Source organism: Mytilus trossulus, chromosome 12 (assembly GCF_036588685.1).
Source record: "Mytilus trossulus isolate FHL-02 chromosome 12, PNRI_Mtr1.1.1.hap1, whole genome shotgun sequence".
Lineage (NCBI taxonomy): Eukaryota > Metazoa > Mollusca > Bivalvia > Mytilida > Mytilidae > Mytilus > Mytilus trossulus.
The window spans coordinates 1,489,550-1,512,923 of record NC_086384.1 but is presented as its reverse complement, the minus strand read 5'-3'; the positions used below and the strand labels follow the sequence as shown (position 1 = coordinate 1,512,923).

The 23,374-nt window shown below is 31.7% G+C and overlaps 3 protein-coding genes across 11 annotated transcripts in view; all 3 read right to left on the bottom strand.

Annotated features, from left to right (window-relative positions):
• The window catches only part of LOC134692957 (rap1 GTPase-activating protein 1-like), a 252,361-nt gene that overhangs the window by 146,452 nt on the left and 82,535 nt on the right, over positions 1-23,374 (bottom strand). The window contains exon 1 of one of the 9 annotated variants that reach the window (XM_063553624.1): positions 22,913-23,012. The exons of the other annotated variants lie outside the window; for them this stretch is intronic. Coding sequence (XP_063409694.1) covers positions 22,913-22,920 — 8 coding nt within the window. The 5' untranslated portion in view covers positions 22,921-23,012. Of the gene's footprint in view, positions 1-22,912; positions 23,013-23,374 lie in introns of those variants that run through there. 9 annotated transcript variants of the gene reach the window in all.
• LOC134692972 (uncharacterized) lies at positions 2,925-3,818 on the bottom strand. Its single transcript, XM_063553641.1, has one exon. It carries the CDS (start codon positions 3,714-3,716, stop codon positions 2,925-2,927), a length of 792 nt encoding a protein of 263 aa, XP_063409711.1. The 5' UTR covers positions 3,717-3,818.
• LOC134692923 (uncharacterized) lies at positions 11,276-13,937 on the bottom strand. The gene has a single exon (XM_063553565.1). The coding sequence runs from the start codon at positions 13,832-13,834 to the stop codon at positions 12,581-12,583; it is 1,254 nt and encodes a 417-aa protein (XP_063409635.1). The 5' UTR covers positions 13,835-13,937; the 3' UTR covers positions 11,276-12,580.

Genomic DNA, 23,374 nt, shown 5'->3' with positions numbered 1-23,374 from the left:
TGCGAAAACTAAAAGTATTCGGACGACGACGACGACGACGACGACGACGACGACGACGACGACGACGACGACGACGCCAACGTGATAGCAATATACGACGAAAATTTTTTCAAAATTTGCGGTCGTATAAAAACCATAATGTTTAAAGTTAGCTATTAAAAAGTCCATCAGTTATTATAAATCTATACTTGTTTTTAGGGTTTTTGTAATTTTCAATGTGAATTACTGAAAGTCCTTGTACTCAGCGGGTCTATCTTACCACAATTAGTACTATAATAATCCTATTAAGTACATTATTTTACATAAATGAGGCTAGTAGTTTTCTCGTTTTTGAATTGTTTTAGTTATTTTGGGGCCTTTTATTGCCGACTATGTAGTATGGGGTTTGCTCATTGTTGAAGGCCGTACCGTAACTTATAGTTGTTAATTTTGGTCTCTTGTGGAGAGTTGTCTCATTGGCAATCATACCACATCTTTTTTTATAAAAGTAAAATACACAGCCATATCATACTTAATAACCCTTTATAGCTCATTCATTAAACTTGCATTTATTTGTCTTTTAAATATTCTTCTGAAAGTTTAACATTTAACATCACGTTCAGTGTTATTATAACATTCACATTGTTCTTGATAAACATTTTGGTTATTTTTGTTGTTGGATTGCTGTACCAATTAAGTACATACAAATCATCTCCTTTATGCATACTTAATTTAATTTTGGATGTATGGCGTCTTCTAATTGGCTGATGTTATTTTGTTATGAGCCCATAGACATAATTTAGTCATATGACCGTGACGTCATCGACGTTTTTTAATGGTTTTCTACAGTTTAAAATGGAATTTAGAATTAAATTATAAGAAATGACTGTAATATTTTTTCTGTCTATTATTGAAATAACTTAAAAAATGTGGTGCACACTGTTAAATAACCGGCTACGTGCGTTATTGAGTGTGCACCAAATTTTTTATGTTATTTCTTCATAGACAGAAAAAATATTACAGTCATTCCTTAATTAGTATTGAACATATTCTAAGATAGGAGATTTGAAAATAATAGATGTTAAGTTCTCTTTCCCAATGCTTATCTTTTAACTTAAATCAATAATACATCAGTTATTATGCTTAAAGTATTTAAATGTTTTTTCATTGACATTTTACAGACAGCCTGGTGTTTTATCAGGACTAATTTTTTTTAAAGAAGTTTGTAATGGAGATAAATTGTCCTTCAAAAGGAAATTTCCTTCAGTATTCTATTATACTTTTATAGCTGACTTACTGTGGTATGGGTTTTATTCATTGTTGAAGGCACATTATGAGTGATCTATAGTGGTTAATTTCTGTTTCATTATTGGTCTTTTGAATAGAGTTGTCTCATTGGCTATATAACCTCTTCTTCTTATTTTTATGTACAGTGTATACTATGGCTCTTTTTACGACATACTGCAGCCTTAACCAGTTTCAACAAGTTAAAAACACAGTAGAAAACTCAATAAGAACTTGATGCATTGGGAATTTTTGAAGAACCATGAATTAGTTTCAGCAATGAAAATATAATTTAATGAATATGAAAACAATCATTAAAAGTATTGAAATCTGTAGAGATTGTCTATAGCCATTGATGTCATGAATATGCATGAAATATCAACCACTGGACATTAAGCAACAACTTTGAGTATTTAATAAAACAGATATTTTAAAAGATTTATTTTTTGTTTTAATTTCAAGGTCATTAGTAGAGTATTAACAGAAACACATAACAAGAACTTACATTTTTAAAACATCAACATGATTAATTCATATTACAAAATAGAGTAAATTCGTCGAAATAAATATTTCAAGATATAACAGAAATGCTTTGATGCATATAATCGGAGATAACTCAAATTATAATCCAATGTTTGTTGTACGGAAGTCAATAGAAAACTTTAATAAAGTTTAAATACGTCATTTAAATTCAAAAAGTTAAAACATTCCTTTAATAATATACCCCATTCAATAAATTTTAATCAAGATAATTGTACACTTTTCTTAAGTTTAAAAGTCAAGGACAAATTGTATACAAGGTATCTATCATGTTTAAATACTGATCTCTATTTGTCATTCATAAATTTTAAAATAACTTAAGGTGGCAAATTTCCTTCCTACATATTTATCAGAACCCTGTCTGAATCGACTCTTAAAACTTGCAAACCTTCATATTTTTACAGTCTTTGTAATTTCCCCTGATAACTTCTAGGTAAGACCTTACAATCCACTATAGATATGTAACCAATTATAGGTCACCATACTGCCTTCAACAAAGAGTAAAACCCAAAATGTATAGTCAGCTATAACCAACTTCAACAATGAGCAAACTAAAGAAAGATTAATTTCCATATTCAAACAACATTACAAATATTCAATCACTATTGTCATCTTTTAAAAGGAAATTTCCTTCAGTATTTTATATATTATCCTTTTATAGCTGACTATTAAATATGGTTTTACCACATTGTTGAAGGCAGTATGGGGATCTATAGTTGTTAATTTCTAAGTCAATTGGTATCCTGTGGACAGTTGTCTCATTGGCAATCATACCACATCTTCTTATTTTTAAGTGTATAATATGGCTACTGTTAATGACATGCTGTTGCGGCCTTTACCAGTTTTTACAAGTTCTGTTTCAATATAATGTACATGGGAAAACACTAGAATCCAGAATTAAGTTCAACTTATAAAATTTGGTTTATTTAGTGTCTTATTCACTAACACATCCTATATAAATAGTTCTCAAAGTAGTGAGAGCAAGAGACATCTTTAGAATCCAGAAAAGTTTAACTCATAAAGTTTGGTCTTTATAAAGTTTGGCCTTTGTAATGTCTGGACTTTCTGCTACACTAACACATCCAATATAGATAGTTCCTGTTATAGACAGAGTAAAATCTCTAGAATCCAGAAAAGTTTAACTCAAAAAGTTTGGCCTTTGTTGTGTCTGGACTTCCTCTCTTATTAACACATCCTATATATATAGTTCCTGATGTAGACAGAGCAAGGAAGTATGGACCTAAGATCCCTATGTCACTGAGGTTGTAGTAGGTAATAATTTGTCCTTGGTCAGTCAGAATATGTAATAAATGATTCTCCACATCAGTAACGACAATATTATCTGATGGTGTGGTAAGTATTCCCTTTGGTTCAAATGGTTTCTCCTCTGTGTTGACATCAGGGTGACCAGTATAAGTCCCTAGAATGTCTCCTCCTGGTGATAACACTACCACTCTACCTCTGAAATCATAATCTAACATATCCACCACACAGATGTTACCATTACTGGTAGAAGTTACACATAGCGGGCAGGTGAATAATTGTTTGTTATGATTGTCATGTTCATATTCCTTGAGTTGTTTCCCTTCCTGATCCATGACCACCACTACACGTCTTCCTGTGACAGGTAATATCTTACCACTAGACTTGGCTCCTATGATGACCCTGTGATCACTGGTTACATGGACATTGATTGGATACAATGGTTTTACATCATACTTAGAATCAGTTATTTCCCCTGTCACGGCGTTGATTAGTTTGAGTTTAGTCTCACCTGTTGTAACAAGAATGTTATTTGAATGAGTTTTAGCCATTCCCCAAATCTGAGTGTTTAAACTTGTTATAACTTCAGTTTTATTCTCCCTAAGTTTGACGTGTTGTAACTTTGATCCTGTATTATCTGCCATCCACATAGAACCATCAGAACATACGGCTAAAAACTGAATATTAGTAAGATCTGTTGTATAAACTTTTGATATTTCTAACTTAATTTCGCACTTCTGTTTAGGTTTCAGTTGTACTTAGCCTTTATTATAGTCTTCTTCTTCAATTAACTCATGTCCATTGTGGACTTTAGTGGTACACTTGAAACAGATCAGTTTATTACAAGTATTGCAGAACAGACAGCAAGCCTGGTTAGAATGTTCTTCACATAGGACTTCACTGAATATTATTGTGTCTTCCTGTTTTCCAATGTCTTTAATGTTAAGAATTTTATGATCTTTCCCAATCTTTAGATGGACCCCATCCTTACACTTGTCACACATGAGAGACTCACATGTGATACATTTCCATTGAATCTTATTTCCACCTTCACATAACTGACATCCAACTGGAATCTGTCCCTTTTGTATTGAACTTGCAAACGCCATTTCAAAATTTAAAGATGTCTGATTTTATCACTTCTCCTTGTCCCCTTATCTATATTGATTTTATAACATGCTTTAAACTCTAAGATGAACTTACATGTATTTTAATTTTGTTTAGGTATCATAAACACTGTCATATCTTTTTAAGATTGCATTGATTTTATTTTTTTAGAAATGATATTACAGTAATAGATAATGGTAGCTGATCCAAATATCAATCGTTACGGGTCTCAGAGAAAGTCAAGGATCACTGTCACCAAATCATCAACATGGTTAACCATCTCTCATGGGCTAAGGGATGGTTTTGATACTCTTTGTAATTCTCCTACTTCTTACCAAGGTTATAATCTGAGTATGTTAATAACTAGAATATTTTTAATATTTTTCGTATTGTTTGTTCAAAGTGATAGCCTCAAGGTAGATTAGTGAATGCTAATTGAGTCACCCTCTTTAAATAAAGTCATTACTTACTCACTTACTTACTTATATAAGTCTACCTGTTTTTATATTTAATTTTCCCTGAAATTCCAGCTGCCATAATGAGTTAATGAATAATGAACAAGATCCTGATATCACCCTTCACATCACCTTCATAACTCTTAACAATGTAACATATCTCATAGTTATAAGTTATCCAACAATTTTGAAATGTCGAAAAAAAATAAAAATTTAAACAACCAAAAAGAAATGAACACAGATAAACACCATAGTAAATTCATAATTTACTAGTTTACTCTATTGAAATGAACTTGAAAGCACTCTATGATTCCACTGTAAATTACATATGATTTCTGTTTCACTTTTATTACCTATTTTTTAGCAGAATGTTTATACATCAAAGTAACCAGATGCTCCGCAGGGCGTAGCTTTATACGACCGCAGAGGTTGAACCCTGAACAGTTGGGGCAAGTATGGACACAACATTCAAGCTGGAGTCCGCTCTAAATTTGGATTGTGATTAAATAGTTGACACAGCATAGGTTTCTGACACAGAATGAATGTATTCAAATGAACTTAAAATTTTTGTTTTCTCTTAGAGCAATTCACTATGCTGTTGAATATTAATCCTCTCAAAAAAATGTTTGAAGAAATTTTCTTTTTATTTATGAAATTTCAAATGAGAAAAATTGAACCCAATTTTTTAATCACATCCCCCTTTCCCTTATTCCAAAACTAATTTCAATTAAGATATTCTAATGGAGTTTGCAACAATTACTACTCATTTAAATACATCATAAAATATTAAGATGTAAAAAAACTGCTTGTTATCACTGAATGGTAAAGATTATTTAAATTTATCAGTTGGTAGTAAAAAGTGAATATACATTGTATATTGTATATAACGAAGATTTAAGTTGATTCTGGACAAAGAAAGATAACTCCAATTAAAAAAAATTCTTGCAGATATTTCTTGCTTACTTTACTGGACAAAGAAAGATAACTCTTAATTAAAAAAAAATTTGCTATTTCACAATATAGTGAAATAAGATATTTCTTGCCATTGCACAATACTGTGCAATTGAAAAGACTTGCTATTGCACAATACTTAATATTATAATTTTAGATCCTGATTTGGACCAACTTGAAAACTGGGCCCATAATCAAAAATCTAAGTACATGTTTAGATTCAGCATATCAAAGAGGCCCAAGAATTTGATTTTTGTTAAAATCAAACTTAGTTTAATTTTGGACCCTTTGCACTTTAATTTAGACCAATTTTAAAACTTGACCAAAAATTAAGAATCTACATACACAGTTAGATTTGGCATATCAAAGAACCCCAATTATTCAATTTTTGATGAAATCAAACAATGTTTAATTTTGGACCTCGATTTGGGCCAACTTGAAAACTGGGCCAATAATCAAAAATCTAAGTACATTTTTAGATTCAGCATATCAAAGAACCCCAAGGTTTCAATTTTTGTTAAAATCAAACTAAGTTTAATTTTGGACCCTTTGGACCTTAATGTAGACCAATTTGAAAACGGGACCAAAAATTAAGAATCTACATACACAGTTAGATTTGGCATATTAAAGAACCCCAATTATTCAATTTTGATGAAATCAAACAAAGTTTAATTTTGGACCCTTTGGGCCCCTTTTTCCTTTACTGTTGGGACCAAAACTCCCAAAATCAATACCAACCTTCCTTTTATAGTCATAAACCTTGTGTTTAAATTTCATAGATTTCTATTTACTTATACTAATGCTATGGTGCGAAAACCAAGAAAAATGCTTATTTGGGTCCCTTTTTGGCCCCTAATTCCTAAACTGTTGGGACCGAAACTCCGAAAATCAATACCAACCTTTCTTTTGTGGTCATAAACATTGTGTTTAAATTTCATTGATTTCTATTTACTTTAACTAAAGTTATTGTGCGAAAACCAAGAATAATGCTTATTTGGGCCCTTTTTTGGTCCCTAATTCCTAAACTGTTGAAACCAAAACTCCTAAAATCAATCCCATCCCTTCTTTTGTGGTCATAAACCTTGTGTCAAAATTTCATAGATTTCTATTAACTTGAACTAAAGTTATAGTGCGAAAACCAAGAAAATGCTTATTTGGGCCCTTTTTGGCCCCTAATTCCTAAAATATTGGGACCAAAACTCCCAAAATCAATACCAGCCTTCCTTTTATGGTCATAAACCTTGTGTTAAAATTTCATAGATTTCTATTCACTTTTACTAAAGTTAGAGTGCGAAAACTAAAAGTATTCGGACGACGACGACGACGACGACAGACGACGACGACGACGACGACGACGACGCCAACGTGATAGCAATATACGACGAAAATTTTTTCAAAATTTGCGGTCGTATAAAAAGTCAACAAGATTAGTTATAAGTTGATTAATCTGTGCAGGAATATTATAATGACCCCCCTTTTAACATATGACCTAACTTAGGTAATTATCACCAATATATCCCAGTGACTAATTGATTTTAGTTACATTAAGATGTAACTTTTAATCAATTTCTATACATTATAACATTTTAATCCAAAGTATGTTAACTAAGTATCTAAAAGTCAATAAGAATATTATCTGTAATAAAACATTGACAATGTAATTTGTTAACACATACATCAAAGAGAATGTGTATTCAGTAAAATTGAGAATGGTATATCAATGTTATTGGGTGTACCAACATGACAATTAAATTGGTATATTTATGGTATTGCGTATACCAACATGACAACAATAATAATTTAATAGATATAAATATAAAATAAAACTCAATAAAAGTTTGAAAGTTTGATTGATTGATTGGTGTTTAATGCTCCTTTTTATTTCTTTGTGCCATTTAGGGACAGTCAGTTTTTTTTTTAGTTCAGTTTAAAAAATAGTTACAAATAAATTTAAATTTGTTTTGTATTAAACACCAATTTTTCGTTACAAATACTGAATCCGACCTTTTAGATTTTCTTTCCTATTCATTTCAGCTGTGATTTAAACTATGAATCATAGCAGTCACATTAATTGTAGAAATGTGACTATAAAAACTGTTATTAACTCAACAGATGACAAAAAGAATTCCTCAAGAAAAATGTTGAAAAACAACTCTTCAATATAATTTGAGGTAAGTAATATTTATAATTTCCAAGAAAGACATCAACACCAATCAGAATTTCATTATAAGACATATCTGCATGTATAAAGGGACATAACTGGAGTAGTCTAGGATGTACAATGGGAGATAACCGGAGTAGTCTTTGATGTACAATGGGAGATAACTCAGACAAATCTGCAAGTATAAAGGGAGATAACTGGAGTAGTCTTTGATGTACAATGGGAGATAACTCTGACAAATCTGCATGTATAAAGGGAGATAACTGGAGTAGTCTTGGATGTACAATGGGAGATAACTCTGACAAATCTGCATGTATAAAGGAAGATAATTGGAGTAGTCTTGGATGTACAATGGGAGATAACTCTGACAAATCTGTATGTATAAAGGGAGATAACTAGAGTAGTCTTGGGCATACAATTTTTCAGTCACTTTGTTCAAAATGATCAATTCTTCTTACAAAATAGTTTAAATTTCAATTTAACGAATATGATTGGCGATAACTCAATATATAGACAAAAGCTTGATGTAGACCATAGAAAACTTAAATAAATTGTAAATACTTCATTTTAATTCATTTTAATAGCTAAGACATTCCATTAGTTATGAACCCCATTCAATTAAACCTTTAAAAAGATATATTATTTTCTTGACTGTATCATAAAGTGAAGGACAAATTGTTTACAAGGTATCCTAACGTGTTTAAATCTTAATTTTCCATTCAGAATTTTAATAACTAGATAGCAATTTTCTAAATGGATATTTTTAAGAAACCTGCCTGAATCAACTCTTAGACCTTAATGTTTTAAAAGTCTCTGTTGTTTTCCCATCTACTTTCTTGAACCAATAATCCAGTGACATTTCTGCCTCTAACAATGAACAAAACCCATACTGTATAATCAGTTACATAACTGCCTTCAACAACAAACAAAACCCATACTGTATAATCAGTTACATAACTGCCTTCAACAACAAACAAAACCCATTACTGTATAATCAGTTACATAACTGCCTTCAACAACAAACAAAGCCCATACTGTATAATCAGTTACATAACTGCCTTCAACAACAAACAAAGCCCATACTGTATAATCAGTTACATAACTGCCTTCAACAACAAACAAAGCCCATACTGTATAATCAGTTACATAACTGCCTTCAACAACAAACAAAACCCATACTGTATAATCAGTTACATAACTGCCTTCAACAACAAACAAAAACCATTATGTTTAAAGTTATCTATTCAAAAGCCCATCAGTAATTATTAATCTATACTTTTTTTTAAGGGTATTTGTAATTTTCAATGTGAATTCCTCAAAGTCCTTGTACTCACTGGGTCTATCTTACCACAATCAGTATTATACTAATCCTAGTACATTTTTTTTCATATATGAGACTAGTAGTTTTCTCGTTTGAATTGTTTTAGTTATTTTAGGGGCCTTTTATAGCTGACTATGCGGTAAGGGATTTCCTCATTGTTGAAGGCTGAACTGTTACCTATAGTTGTTAATTCCTGTGTCATTTTGGTCTCTTGTGGAGAGTTGTCTCATTGGCAATCATACCACATCTTCTTTTTTTATAGAAGTAAAACACAAAGCCATATCATATGTAATAACCCTTTATTGCTCATTCATTAAACTTGCATTTATTTGTCTTTTAAATATTCTTCCAAAAGTTAAACATTAAACATCACGTTCAGTGTTATTATAACAATCACAATATTCTTGCTGAACATTTTTGTTATTTTTGTTGTTGGATTGCTGTACCAATGAAGTACATACAAATCATCTCCTTTATGCATACTTAATATTGAACTTAATTAAATCAATAATACATCAGTTATTAGGCTTAAAGAGGGTGGTAAAAGGGGGGGGTGCTTCTACGAAAAAAAAGTGATATATTTCACTTTGAACTAGAAATAATTTCTGTAATGAACTTTGCACGAAAAAATAAATACTTTTATGTGAACCTTTTCGTGACTGAATCAATGTCTTCTTGTATATATTAACTCTTTGTTTTACTTGATATTCCCGATTTAGTATACACATTTATGATATAATTGTTTTACGGCTTTTAAAAAAGTATTTCTTGACCCCCCTTGCAGCCAAGTGAATTTTATTTGAAAAATACCGAGCACGCAAAATAAGACTTTGAAAATCATGATGCACGTAAAATTAAATAAGCAGAACACATTGAACGAGGCACCCGTCTTGCACGACTGAACATCAAATAAAAAAGGAAAAACATGTTCAATCCCCTTCCCTTTCATGAATTTGACCTACCGAATTAGACTATTTACCGGATTTGTAATCACATAAGCAACACGACGGGTGCCGCATGTGGAGCAGGATCTGCTTACCCTTCCGGAGCACCTGAGATCACCCCTAGTTTTTGGTGGGGTTCGTGTTGTTTATTCTTTAGTTTTCTATGTTGTGTCATGTGTACTATTGTTTTTCTGTTTGTCTTTTTCATTTTTAGCCATGGCGTTGTCAGTTTGTTTTAGATTTACGAGTTTGACTGTCCCTTTGGTATCTTTCGTCCCTCTTTTAAACGTGAAATAAAAAACGGTGATCACATTGCACGAAAATAACCCTTTACCACCCTCCTTAAAATATTCAAATGTTTTTTCATTGACATTTTACAGCCTGGTGTTTTATCAGGACTAAAAGTTTAAATCAAAGTTTGAAATGCAGATTCATTCATCCTTCACTATTCTGTTATACTTTTATAATAGCTGACTTTTAGTGCAGTTATTGTGGTATGAGTTTTATTCATTGTTGAAGGCACATAGTGATCTATAGTGGTTAATTTCTGTGTCAATATTGGTCTTTTGAATAGAGCTGTGTCATTAGCCAGCTTATTTTTATGTACAGTGTATACTATGGCTCTTTTTAACGACATACTGCAGCCTTTACCTTAGTTTCAACAAGTTAAAAACACAGTAGAAAACTCAATAAGAACTTGATGCATTGGGAATTTTGGGAGAACCATGAATTAGTTTCAGCAATGAAAATATAATTTAATGAATATGAAAACAATCATTAAAGGTATTGAAATCTGTAGAGATTGTCTATAGCCATTGATGTCATGAACATGCATGAAATATCTGCCACTGGACATTAAGCAACAACTTTGAGTATTTAATAAAACAGATATTTTAAAAGATTGATTTTTTTGTGTTTTAATTTCGTGGACATCAGTAGAGTACACATAACAAGAACTTTCATTTTTAAAACATCAACATGATTAATTCATATTACAAAATAGGGTAATTTTGTCTAAATAAATATTTCAAGTTTTAACATAAATGCTCTGATGCATATAATGGGAGATAACTCAAATTCTAAACCAATGTTTGTTGTATGGTAGTCCATAGACAACTTTAATTAATTTTAAATACCTCATTTGCATTCTATTTAAAAAGTTAATAAGACATTCCTTTAATAATATACTCCATTCAATAAATTTAAATCAATATTTTGTACAATGTTCTTTAGTTTAAAAGTCAAGAACAAATTGTATACAAGGTATGTATCATGTTTAAATATTGACCTATATTTGCCATTCACCATTTCTAATAGCCAGGTAGCAGATTTCCTTACTAGATATTTATCTGTCTGAATCATGAAACTCTAAGACTTGCAAACCTTCATATTTTTACAGTCTGTAATTTTCCCGGATAATTTCTAGGTAAGACCTAACAATCCACCAGAGATATGTAAGCAATTACAAGTCACCATATACCTTCAACAAAGAGTAAAACCCAAACTGTATCGTCAGCTACAAGTGACTTCAACAATGAGCAAATTAAAGAAAGATTGAACTCCATATTCAAACAGCAAGAGTAAAACCCAAACTGACTATATAGTCAGCTATAACTGACTTCAACAATGAGCAAACTTCAGAAAGATTGAACTCCATATTCAAACAATATTACTAATATTCAATCACTATTGTCATCTTTTAAAAGGAAATTTCCTTCAGTATTTTATATATTATCCTTTTACAGCTGACAACGTTGTCTGGATTTCACACATTGTTGAAGGCAGTATGGAAACCTGTTGTTAATTTCTGTGTCAATTAATATCCTGTGGAGAGTTGTCTCATTGGAAATCATACCACATCTTTTTATTTTTATGTGTATAATATGGCTACTGCTAATGACATGCTGCTGCAGCCTTTACCAGTTTTTACAGGTTTACTGTTTAGAACTTAAAGACTTAATTTAAACTTGATACATATGGAATTATGGGATAACCATGACTTAGATTTTGTTATGAAAATATAATTTAATAAATATGAAAACAATCATTTATTATTTAAAGTTATTGAAATATGTAGAGATTGTCCATAGGAACTGTTGTCCTGAATATGCATGAAATATTTGCCACTGGAAATGAAGCAACCAACAATCAATTAATCTATAGGCATTGTATTGGCAAAATGGGTAAATATTTGTTTGAAACAGAAATTTACTTATAACAATTTAACTATTGTTTCAAAAATATTCCATTATCAAATTAATTTTTAAATCAAATCCTTAATCATCCAGCCTATTTAAACTCGTGCTATCATTAACACATTAAATATAGAAAGGTCCTAATGTGCAAAGGAAATCACTAGAATCCAGAATTAAGTTAAAATTGTTTAGTTTTTTTACTTTGTTGTTCACTAACAAATCCCATATATATAGTTCTGTATGTAGACAGAACAAGGTAAATATTTAGAATCCAAAAAAATTTGCCTCATAAAGTTTGGTCTTTGTGGTGTTTGGACTTCCTCTCTCATGTATACATCCTATATAGATAGTTCCTGTTGTAAAGAGAGCAAGGGAAATCTTTAGAATCCAGAAAAGTTTAACTCATAAAGTTTGGCCTTTGTTGTGTCGGGACTTCTGTCTGCACTTACACATCCAATATAGATAGTTCCTGATGTAGACAGAGCTATGGAGAATGGACCTAAGATCCCTATGTCACGGAGGTTGTAGTAGGTAATACTTTGTCCTTGGTCAGTCAATATATGTAATAAATGATTGTCAACATCTGTGACAATGATATTATCTAATGGTGTTGTTAGTATTCTTAAAGGTTTAAATGGTTTCTTCTCTGTGTTGACATCAGGGTGACCAGTGTAAGTTCCTAGAATGTCTCCTCCTGGTGATAACACTACCACTCTACCTCTTTGATCATAATCTAAGCCATCCAGCACACAGATGTTACCATTACTGGTAGTAGTTACACTTATAGGGAAGGAAAATAATCGTTTGTTATGATTGTCATGTTCATATTCCTTGAGTTGTTTCCCTTCCTGATCCATGACCACCACTACACGTCTTCCTGTGACAGGGAATGGTTTACCTCCAGAAAGGGCTCCTATGATAACTCTGTGATCACTGGTAACATGGATACAGACTGGTATCAATGGTTTAACATCATACCTGGAATCAGTTATCTCCCCTGTCAAGGTGTTGATTAGTTTGAGTTTAGTCTCACCTTGTGTCTTTACAAGAATGTTATTTGAATGAGTTTTTGCCATTCCATAAATCTCAGTGTTAAGACTTGTTATAACTTCAGTTCTATTCTCCCTAAGTTTGACATTTTGTAACTTTAATTTGATATTATCTGCCATCCACATAGAACCATCAGAACATACGGCTATAAAGTGAATATAAGTAAGATCTGTTGTATAAACTTTGGATATTTCTAACTTAATTTTACTCTTCTGTTGAGGTTTCAGTTCTACTTTGCCTTTATTAAAATCTTCTTCTTCAATTAACTCATGTCCATTATGAACCTTAGTGATACACTTGAAACAGATCAGTTTATTACAAGTATTACAATACAAACAGCAAGCCTGGTTAGAATGTTCATCACACTTGACATCACTGAATATTATTGTGTCTTCCTGTTTTCCAATTTCTTTTATATTAAGAATTTTATGATCTTTCCCAATCTTTAGATGGACTCCATCCTTACACTTTGAACACATGAGCGACTCGCATGTGCTACATTTCCATTGAATCTTATTCCCACCTTCACATAACTGACATCCAACTGGAATCTGTCCTTTTTGTATTGAACTTGCAAACGCCATTTCAAAATTTAAAGATGTCTGACTTTATATAACTTCCTTAGTTAAGTCTCTCTATATATTTTTAAATATCTTTTTAAATCTACTGTGTTGACGTGTGTAGAGCTTAAACATAACCGTATCAAGGGTATTTAAATCTTAGTTATTAAGGGTATATACACTTTGTTTATATGTTTTAAGATTGAATTGAAATTTCTTTTCAAAGAATAATATATATTAATAAAGAATGGTACCCATGCAAACATCTGTGATGTAATGTTACCTGTGGAAGCTGATGGTATTCATACCAAACCACCAAACATGGTCAGCCATAGCCATATCTCCCAGAAGGTTCGGAGTGGGGTGGGGTAGTCATACATTTATGGTTTTGATGTCCTTATAATTTCCTGCTATTTCCTGCTTTATCCGACTTAGTAATTAACAAGAATATTTAAAAACTACCTGTGTTTTTCATTTAAAATAAGCCTACCTGTTTTTATGTTTAATTTTCCCTGATTGTACCAGCTGCCATAATACATTGATGAATAAACAACAATATCCTGATATTATCTTCACACCCCCTTCATAACTCTCAACAATGTAACAATTCTCATAGTTATAATTTCCAAATGTTTAAAACAAAATGATGAAATCAAGCAATCAATAAAAATGAACACAGATAAACACCATTACAAGTTGTATACTAGTTTGTCTCTAGCTGTGGTATTATTCGTTACCTAGTAATTGTCTTGAAAGCTATCTTGTCTCTAGCTGTGGTATTATTCGTTACCTAGTAATTGTCTTGAAAGCTATCTTGTCTCTAGCCAAGGTAAATCCATTACATAGTAAAGGTTTACTCTAAATGAAATGAATTTCAAAGCACTCTATGATTCCACTGTGAATTACATCTGATTTCTGTTTCACTTTTATTTACCTATTTTTTTGGCAGAATGTCTATACATCAAAGTAAAAAAGTCAAGAAGATTAGTTATGAGTTGATTAATCTGGGCCAGAATATTATAATGACCCCCCCCCCCTTTTCCCTTTTAAGATATGATGTAACTTTTAATCCATTTCTATACATGATAACATTTTAATCCAAAGTATGTTAACAACATATTTAAAAGTCAATAAGATTATTATCTGTAATAAAGTATTCACAATCATGACAATGTAATTTGTAAACACAATGATCAAAGAGAATGTGTATTCAGGTATAGTTATGGTATGGCAAATTATATATATAAGTACCAAGCCATGTTATTCTAGTGTAACAGAGGGGATCGGTGACGACACCTTCTGGGACGTGTAGCGGCCAGTACTTCGCCCCTATTCGACCTTTGGGATACCTGATATCAGATTATGGCTGAACAACAGACAGTGAATCAAACAAAACTATATTTTATTCACAAATGTACAAAATTGCATGTATTAAACAAAGTCGGGTATAAACAGGAGTCAGAAAACTTTCTAAACTGAAGTTCAAAAATAGAGTTATTTTAAAGGAAAAATGAAAATGAAGTGTTCCCAGAGTTAGTCTTAAAAGTAAAGTAAATTTGCTTCGCGTTGTGTTTTAAAGTAGTGAAATTTGCACCATAAAGGGGTGACTAACTCTGGCGAAATGCACAGAAATGGTGGCTAACTCTAAACTCAAGTGAAGTGATACAGTCCGACAAGTGTTTGGAGGCCTGTGCAAGGCCAACTCAGACTGAATATCAAATGATATTCTAAACATGTCATTAAACAGGGTATCTTTAACTGAAACAGTTCTGAAGAAAAGTTGAATAAATGATAATTCATAAATGATTATAAAAACATCGAAAGTTAAATATTAAAACAGTTAAATTAACAATCCTTACTTTTATCTTACTGTGTTTAAATAAAATTAAACTTAAAATAAACATTTAAATACTAAATAATTAATCTGTCCAAATTAAGGGGAATTAACCTAGCCACATCAAGGCACATCTATTACACTAGTTATACCTATTCAAATCCAAGCAAGGGAGGAACAAAAAGAATTTCCAAAAGCAAATTAACACATCTATCATTGTTAGGCTGATTTTAGACAAATTGACTAAAAGGAAAGAAATAAACAGGCTATTTTGTGACAGTTAGTTATTAGTTTAGTTTGTCAGATGATACAAAAGAAAACATATCTGCCTGTACAATGGGAGATAACTCTGAGTAATCTGTATGTACAATGGGAGATAACTCTGAGTAATCTGTATGTACAAAGTTCAAAGTTCAAATTTCTTTATTTTCCAATTAAGGGCCCCTGATGGGACATAATGACAACAATAAACAATACATTCTGATTCTTAACACAAAAACATATAATGAAGATAAAATTAAAATTTCAATTCACAAGAAGAGAATATAATATCATAGAATATATATATCATATAAAATGTCACAACATAAAACAATTGTTATTGTTATTTGTTCTGTCAAAGTTTCTCTGCTATGCTAGAATGCCAGCAAAAATAGTTTAATAATTTATTAATTCACCATATTAAATGGAGAATGGAAATAGTTTGCTAACAGAGGTCCACCTTGTCTCTTATCCATAAAAATAAGTTGAAGGAATAAATAATACAAGTTACTAAAATAGAAAAGAGACCAAGGGCAAATGAACTTGGACATGTTAGAAAGTGGAATTTTAGATACCGTCTTAACCTCCTCGTGACTAGTGCACAAAAGTAAAAAAAAATATTGTTCACTTTTAATGCAGAATTCACCAAGGGATGATACTAAAAGGTTTTGGCATCCAAAATCTTATTTAATTATATTTACAAATGCATATGTATACATATTCAACACTCTAGCATAGCAGTAGCAGGTGCAAGTGAAGTGACAAGGTCCCACTACTCTTTAATTAGTATGTTCATGTTTGGCTATAAGACAACAAATTTTACATAAAATTTCATGATCTTCATTACTCATCACCCAAATAAATTTTTCAGGATTTTGTAGTTGGGTAAAATAAGAACATTTCAAACAAATATCATTAATAAGATCATAACGTTCACCTCTATACTTTGTACATGTTAGTAAAAAATGGTTCTCATCATCTACCTCGCCAGATGAGCAATGAATACACAATCTATTTTGCCTGATAATACTTTGATATCTTCCTAACTCTATTTGAAGTCTATGAGCTGATATCCAAAATCTTTTATAATATTTAAATAATTTTCAAATCCAAAGTTTTGTTTAAACTTGAAGTATGTACACAGTTTGTCATCTGATAATGATGTTTTTTGTTTTTGACAAAGATTAATATAATGAATTTTCATATCTTTTTTACATGTCTTCTTAAAACCATTTGTTTTCATTGACTTTAAGCATGTTAAGTCAGCATTGTTATCAAAAATTCGTTTTTTCTGTATATAAACAGAGCCATACCAAGAAGAATGTTTTTTTTCGTACAACTCTTTGGAAGTTAAATAGGCATCTTTTAGAATTGGAAATTGATTATCCAAATTTTCTAAACGGTGCCAATATTTAAGCATTGAACTGACGATATTAAAACGTGTGGGTAATCTGCCAAGTTCTGACAAGCAGGCAAAATTTGTAATCTTTTTTCCACAACCTTAAACAAATTTACATAATTTAACATGCAAATCTTCACATTTAAGTCTTTCATAAATTTGATCAAAGGACAAATCAGGTTTTTTTTTCAATCTTGATGTAAAGGGATTAAAATAACCCCAAATTTCACAACCATATAATAATATTAGCAAAATAGTGTGATCGAATACATGTAATGAGATTTTAGGTGAAGGACAGTGAGATATAAATTCCTTGCACAGTTTAAAATAAGCCTTTAGGCCCTTCTGAAAAAGTTCATTTTGAGCATAGGAGAAAGATCCAGATGAACAAAAAGTAATGCCAAGATATTTACATTTGGTTACACATTCAACAATTTTTCCATTGTATTTGAAATCATATTTGAGATGTCTGCCTGCCTTATTGAATAAAAGCACTTTGGTTTTAGATAAATTTACAGTAAGACACCACTGTTTGCAAAACTCATCTAAAATATCTAGTTTTTGTTGAAGACCATGCGATGAGGAAGAGAGCAGAACAATATCATCTGCATACATCAAACAATGTATAGGCCGAGAGTTTAGGTCATTTATAAAAATTTTGAACAAGTTAGGACTTAGGTTGTCGCCTTGCTTAACTCCCAATTTACTATCAAACATTTCAGTGCGAGCAGTGTTACTTGTTTTTATACAAGATTTACTTACAGAATACATATTCTTAATAACATTATAAAATTTAGTACCAACCCCTATTTCTAAGAGTTTAAGTCTTAATCCTGTATGAATTACAGTGTCAAAAGCCTTTCTTAAATCAACAAAGCAGGCAAACACTCTACCATCCTTATGTGAACAATATTTATCAATAATGCATTTTAATATAAACATATGGTTAGATGTTCTAGCCTTTTTTGTAAAACCAATCTGAGAGTCATCTATTAGATTATGCTTTATTAAAAAATTATCCAATCTAGAGTTTAATATACAATTGAATAATTTACCAACACAGCTGGTGATTGTCAGGCCTCTATAGTTACTTGGTTCATCTTTATCGCCACCTTTATGCAGCGTTTTTATATATCCTTCCGCCCATGATTTAGGATATAAACCATATAATAAACTGGTATTAAACAATTTAATTAAACATTTTGTTAAGAAAATTTGGCCACTTTTCAACATGTTGTTGCTAATATGATCTAATCCAGGAGCTTTATCCCTTTTTAATCTACCAATAGCAGAATATATTTCTGAGTCCTTTATTGGAAAATCTAGATCATTGAAACATTTATTTTTTTCAGCATCTTCTAGCTTTTTATCAAGTTCTTTTAAACGATCTGTAAATTCTAAATTGAAAGAGTTCAAGGCCTGAAAATGCTATATCCATTGAGTCCGAGTTATGTTATTCTCTATATTACATGAACTTTTATTCTGAAGATCGTTTATAAGCTTCCAATACAATTTTGGGTTATTGTCATGTAACCCTTCTAACTCTAAAAGTATAGATTTTTTAAATTCTTTCTTTTTAACTTTTCTTGCTCTTGTATATTCACGGTTTAATTTATAAAAGTGATTTCGTACATATGTACAATGGAAGATAACTCTGACTAATCTGCCTGTACAATGGCAGATAACTCTGACAAATCTGTATGTACAATGGGAGATAACTCTGACTAATCTGTATGTACAATGGGAGATCACTCTGACTAATCTGCCTGTACAATGGGAGATAACTCTGGGTAATCTGCATGTTCAATGGGAGATAACTCTGACAAATCTGCCTGTACGATGGGAGATAACACTGACTAATCTGCATGCACAATGGGAGATTATTCTGACTAATCTGTATGTACAATGGGAGATAACTCTGACAAATCTGCATGCACAATAGGAGATAACTCTGACTAATCTGTATGTACAATGGGAGAAAACTCTGACTAATCTGTCTGTACAGGTTAAAATAAACAATTAATTTCCCCATAGGCGACAATGGTAGCCTTTTTCGAGATACAGACTTTAGAAAGTTGATTTTCTTAACGAAACCTTGCTAGAATCAAAGAAAAGTTATTAGGACAGTATTTTTTGGTCCAAAAAATATAGGTTCGCGTTGCTTTTCTTAGCGTATTTTGTACTTATCTCCCATGCCTATCAATTTTACCCTTAAAAATACAAGTCTTGTCGTAGCGTTGAAAAGTCATCTCAGTGCCTTTAGGGCTACGGAATAATTTTTATTTTGCCTTTTGTATAAAGCAGAGTGCACGAAGTCTCTAATAATAAAAAATAACGGGCGCACATATCGACCAATCAGGATTCGCCATACTCTTAATTCTGAATACCATGTTATGCTCATAAAATGGCTGCGCCCATAAAATCTAATGGTGTATTGTAACCTATACGGTATTTAATACTTTCTTGTATCGTGCAATTCATAGTGCGTTAGATGCACAAATATATATGCCACAAATAAATCATCTTCAAACCGTTCTGGCTTTACTCTCTGAATTTTCACAATTTTTTATCGGAGGTGACCCCAGTCGAAAAATGTGAAGAAAAAAAACCTGTTGTTTTGAGTAAATGCGGTTCTGTTAAAAAAGGACTGAAGATTATGCCCACTTTCTCCGATGATTCTTTATATATCATTAAGTACTGATTATATTGATAACAAAACCAATCCAATATATTACTACTACGGTGAATTTTGAATAACAGTTTTAAATGAAACCATTTTCGTATAAAAGTACATTTTTGAAACAGACTATAGCATTTCAAAATATAGAATATGTGTTAATATTTGTGTTTTGACATCGATAACTGTTTGTTAACTACAAAATGGCGTGCTTTTTTTATTCTTTTAGTTTGTTATTCGTGTGAACATTTCAATGTTCGAAGGAGATCATTTCCGTACATTTTCGCTGAATTTGGTAATCTCGATAACAGCACTTGGGTCGAGATTGTTATGTTTAAAAATCGATTTATATTCACAAACTCTAGACGTGTACCTGCTCTTTTCGAACAAATCAGCAGAACTTCAGAAAATGACATATTCGTTCCACAGTAAGTCAAAAGTCGAGCCCACCCTTGTTTCTAAGGTAAAACGCAATACCAATATGAAACAGACTATAGCTTAAAAACTAGATAATCAATATTTCATTTGTCACCAAAAAATGCGGTTTCACATCAAATGTCAAGTAAAATGACTGTTTTTGACACTTTTTGAGCACTATGATAAAGAAATGTCGATGCTGTATAGGTTAAAATAAACAATTAATTTCCCCATAGGCGACAATGGTAGCCTTTTTCGAGATACAGACTTTAGAAAGTTGATTTTCTTAACGAAACCTTGCTAGAATCAAAGAAAAGTTATTAGGACAGTATTTTTTGGTCCAAAAAATATAGGTTCGCGTTGCTTTTCTTAGCGTATTTTGTACTTATCTCCCATGCCTATCAATTTTACCCTTAAAAATACAAGTCTTGTCGTAGCGTTGAAAAGTCATCTCAGTGCCTTTAGGGCTACGGAATAATTTTTATTTTGCCTTTTGTATAAAGCAGAGTGCACGAAGTCTCTAATAATAAAAAATAACGGGCGCACATATCGACCAATCAGGATTCGCCATACTCTTAATTCTGAATACCATGTTATGCTCATAAAATGGCTGCGCCCATAAAATCTAATGGTGTATTGTAACCTTCAATGGCAGATCACTCCATCTAATCTGTGTGTACAATGTGAGATAACTCTGACTAATCTGCCTGTACAATGGAAGAAAACTCTTGACTAATCTGCCTGTACAATGGCAGATCACTCTGACTAATCTGTGTGTACAATGGGGGATAACGCTGACTAATCTGCCTGTACAATGGGAGATAACTCTGACTAATCTGCCTGTACAATGGGAGATAACTCTTACTTATCTGCCTGAACAATGGGAGATAACTCTAACAAAACTGCCTGTACAATGGGAGATAACTCTGACTAATCTGCCTGTACAATGGGAGATAACTCTGACTAATCTGCCTGTACAATTAGAGATAACTCTGACTAATCTGCCTGTCAATGGGAGATCACTAACAAATCTGCCTGTACAATGGGAGATCACTCTGAATAATCTGTATGTACAATGGGAGAAAACTCTGACTAATCTGCCTGTACAATGACAGATCACTTCGACTTATCTGTGTGTACAATGGGAGATAACGCTGACTAATCTGCCTGTACAATGGGAGAAAACTCTGACTAATCTGCCTGTACAATGGGAGATTACTCTGAATAATCTGCCTGTACAATGGGAGATAACTCTAGACTTATCTGCATGTACAATGGGAGATAACTCTGACTAATCTGCATGTACAATGGGAGATAACTCTGACTAATCTGCCTGTACAATTAGAGATAACTCTGACAAATCTGCCTGTACAACGGGAGATTCATCTGACTAATCTGCATGTACAATTGGGAGATAACTCTGACAAATCTGCCTGTACAATGGGAGATTCATCTGACTAATCTGCATGTACAATTGGGAGATAACTCTGAGAAATCTGCCTGTATGATGGGAGATAACTCTAACAAATCTGCCTGTACAATGGGAGATTCATCTGACTAATCTGCATGTACAATGGGAGATAACTCTAACAAATCTGCCTGTACGATGGGAGATAACTCTAATAAATCTGCCTGTACGATGGGAGATAACTCTAACAAATCTGCCTGTACGATCACTACGATGGGAGATAACTCTTACAAATCTGCCTGTACAATGGGAGATAACTCTGACTAATCTGCATGTACAATTGGGAGATAACTCTGACAAATCTGTAACTTTTTTTTATTAAACCCAACTGCACATTCTCATATTGTAATATATAAAGTATATCATATCTAGGTGAAATTTTTGCTTTTCAGAAACCTTCAATGTCAAAGACAAATGTATATTAGAAAAGTTCAGAATTTTTAAAATGCAGTTATTATCCTTGTGAGAACTTAGCATCATGGTTGAAATATTTCTTATAACAAAGCACTGTGGAAACATTTAAAAACCCAAATCAATAACCAATTTTTCCTTTAAATGGTAATTTTTAATTCAAATACAAAACTTGTTATTCCACTTGATCTTAAAGTTGATTTTCTTGCTAAAAGTTGAAAGATGTTTATATCACACTGTAAGTGGCAGGGGCATTGTTTATGTGTATGTTTTTTCTGTTGTTTCTGTTTTTTTCTTTGTTTTTTATAAACTTGGATGTGGTGTTATTTATTTTTGGTGAGAAAGGGGATTTTTTTTCTTCAAATGAACGCATAGTTAATCTTTTGTCTTCTTGCTTTAAAAATATGCAAATTAACATGAAAATATTTTTTTATCAAAATATTTCAGCATTTTACATGTCTTGAATATACTCAAAATATTTGCCACTGGACATGAAGCAAATAGCAATCAGTTGATAGTTTTGGTACATTTAACCTACCTAAAAATAAATAAAAAAATAAAGATACCAAATAGAAATTAAAAAAAAACTCTATCATTTCATAAAAATTTTAAAATATTAAATGGAAAGAACTTACATGTACATAGTTTTTGTTGATTTTATGGCTGATACACATCCTATACTTGTTAAACTTCCTGTATTATTATCTCGACAATACAGAGAGCTATTACTTATCATTTATGTAATTAACACGGAAATCTTAACACTTCTATTATTTATAGAAAATTTTACTTGTAATCATGAGTGTGGTTCATTCAGTGTAATCAGAAATAGATTGGTTTAAATTCCGCCAGGGTGACTGGTTTCTCAAGATGTGAGACCAAATATCAAACAGATGGTCTCATAAATATTAAGAAGATGTGGTATGACTGCCAATGAGACAATATTCCACCAAATAACTTAACCTAACAACTATTGGTCACTTTATAATAGGGCCTTCAATAATGAGCAAATCCTTTACTGAATTTAAAGCTAGTCAATGTCCCTAAATGACAATTGATCGAAACAATGAAAGTCAACTTATGAGTAAATAGCTTAT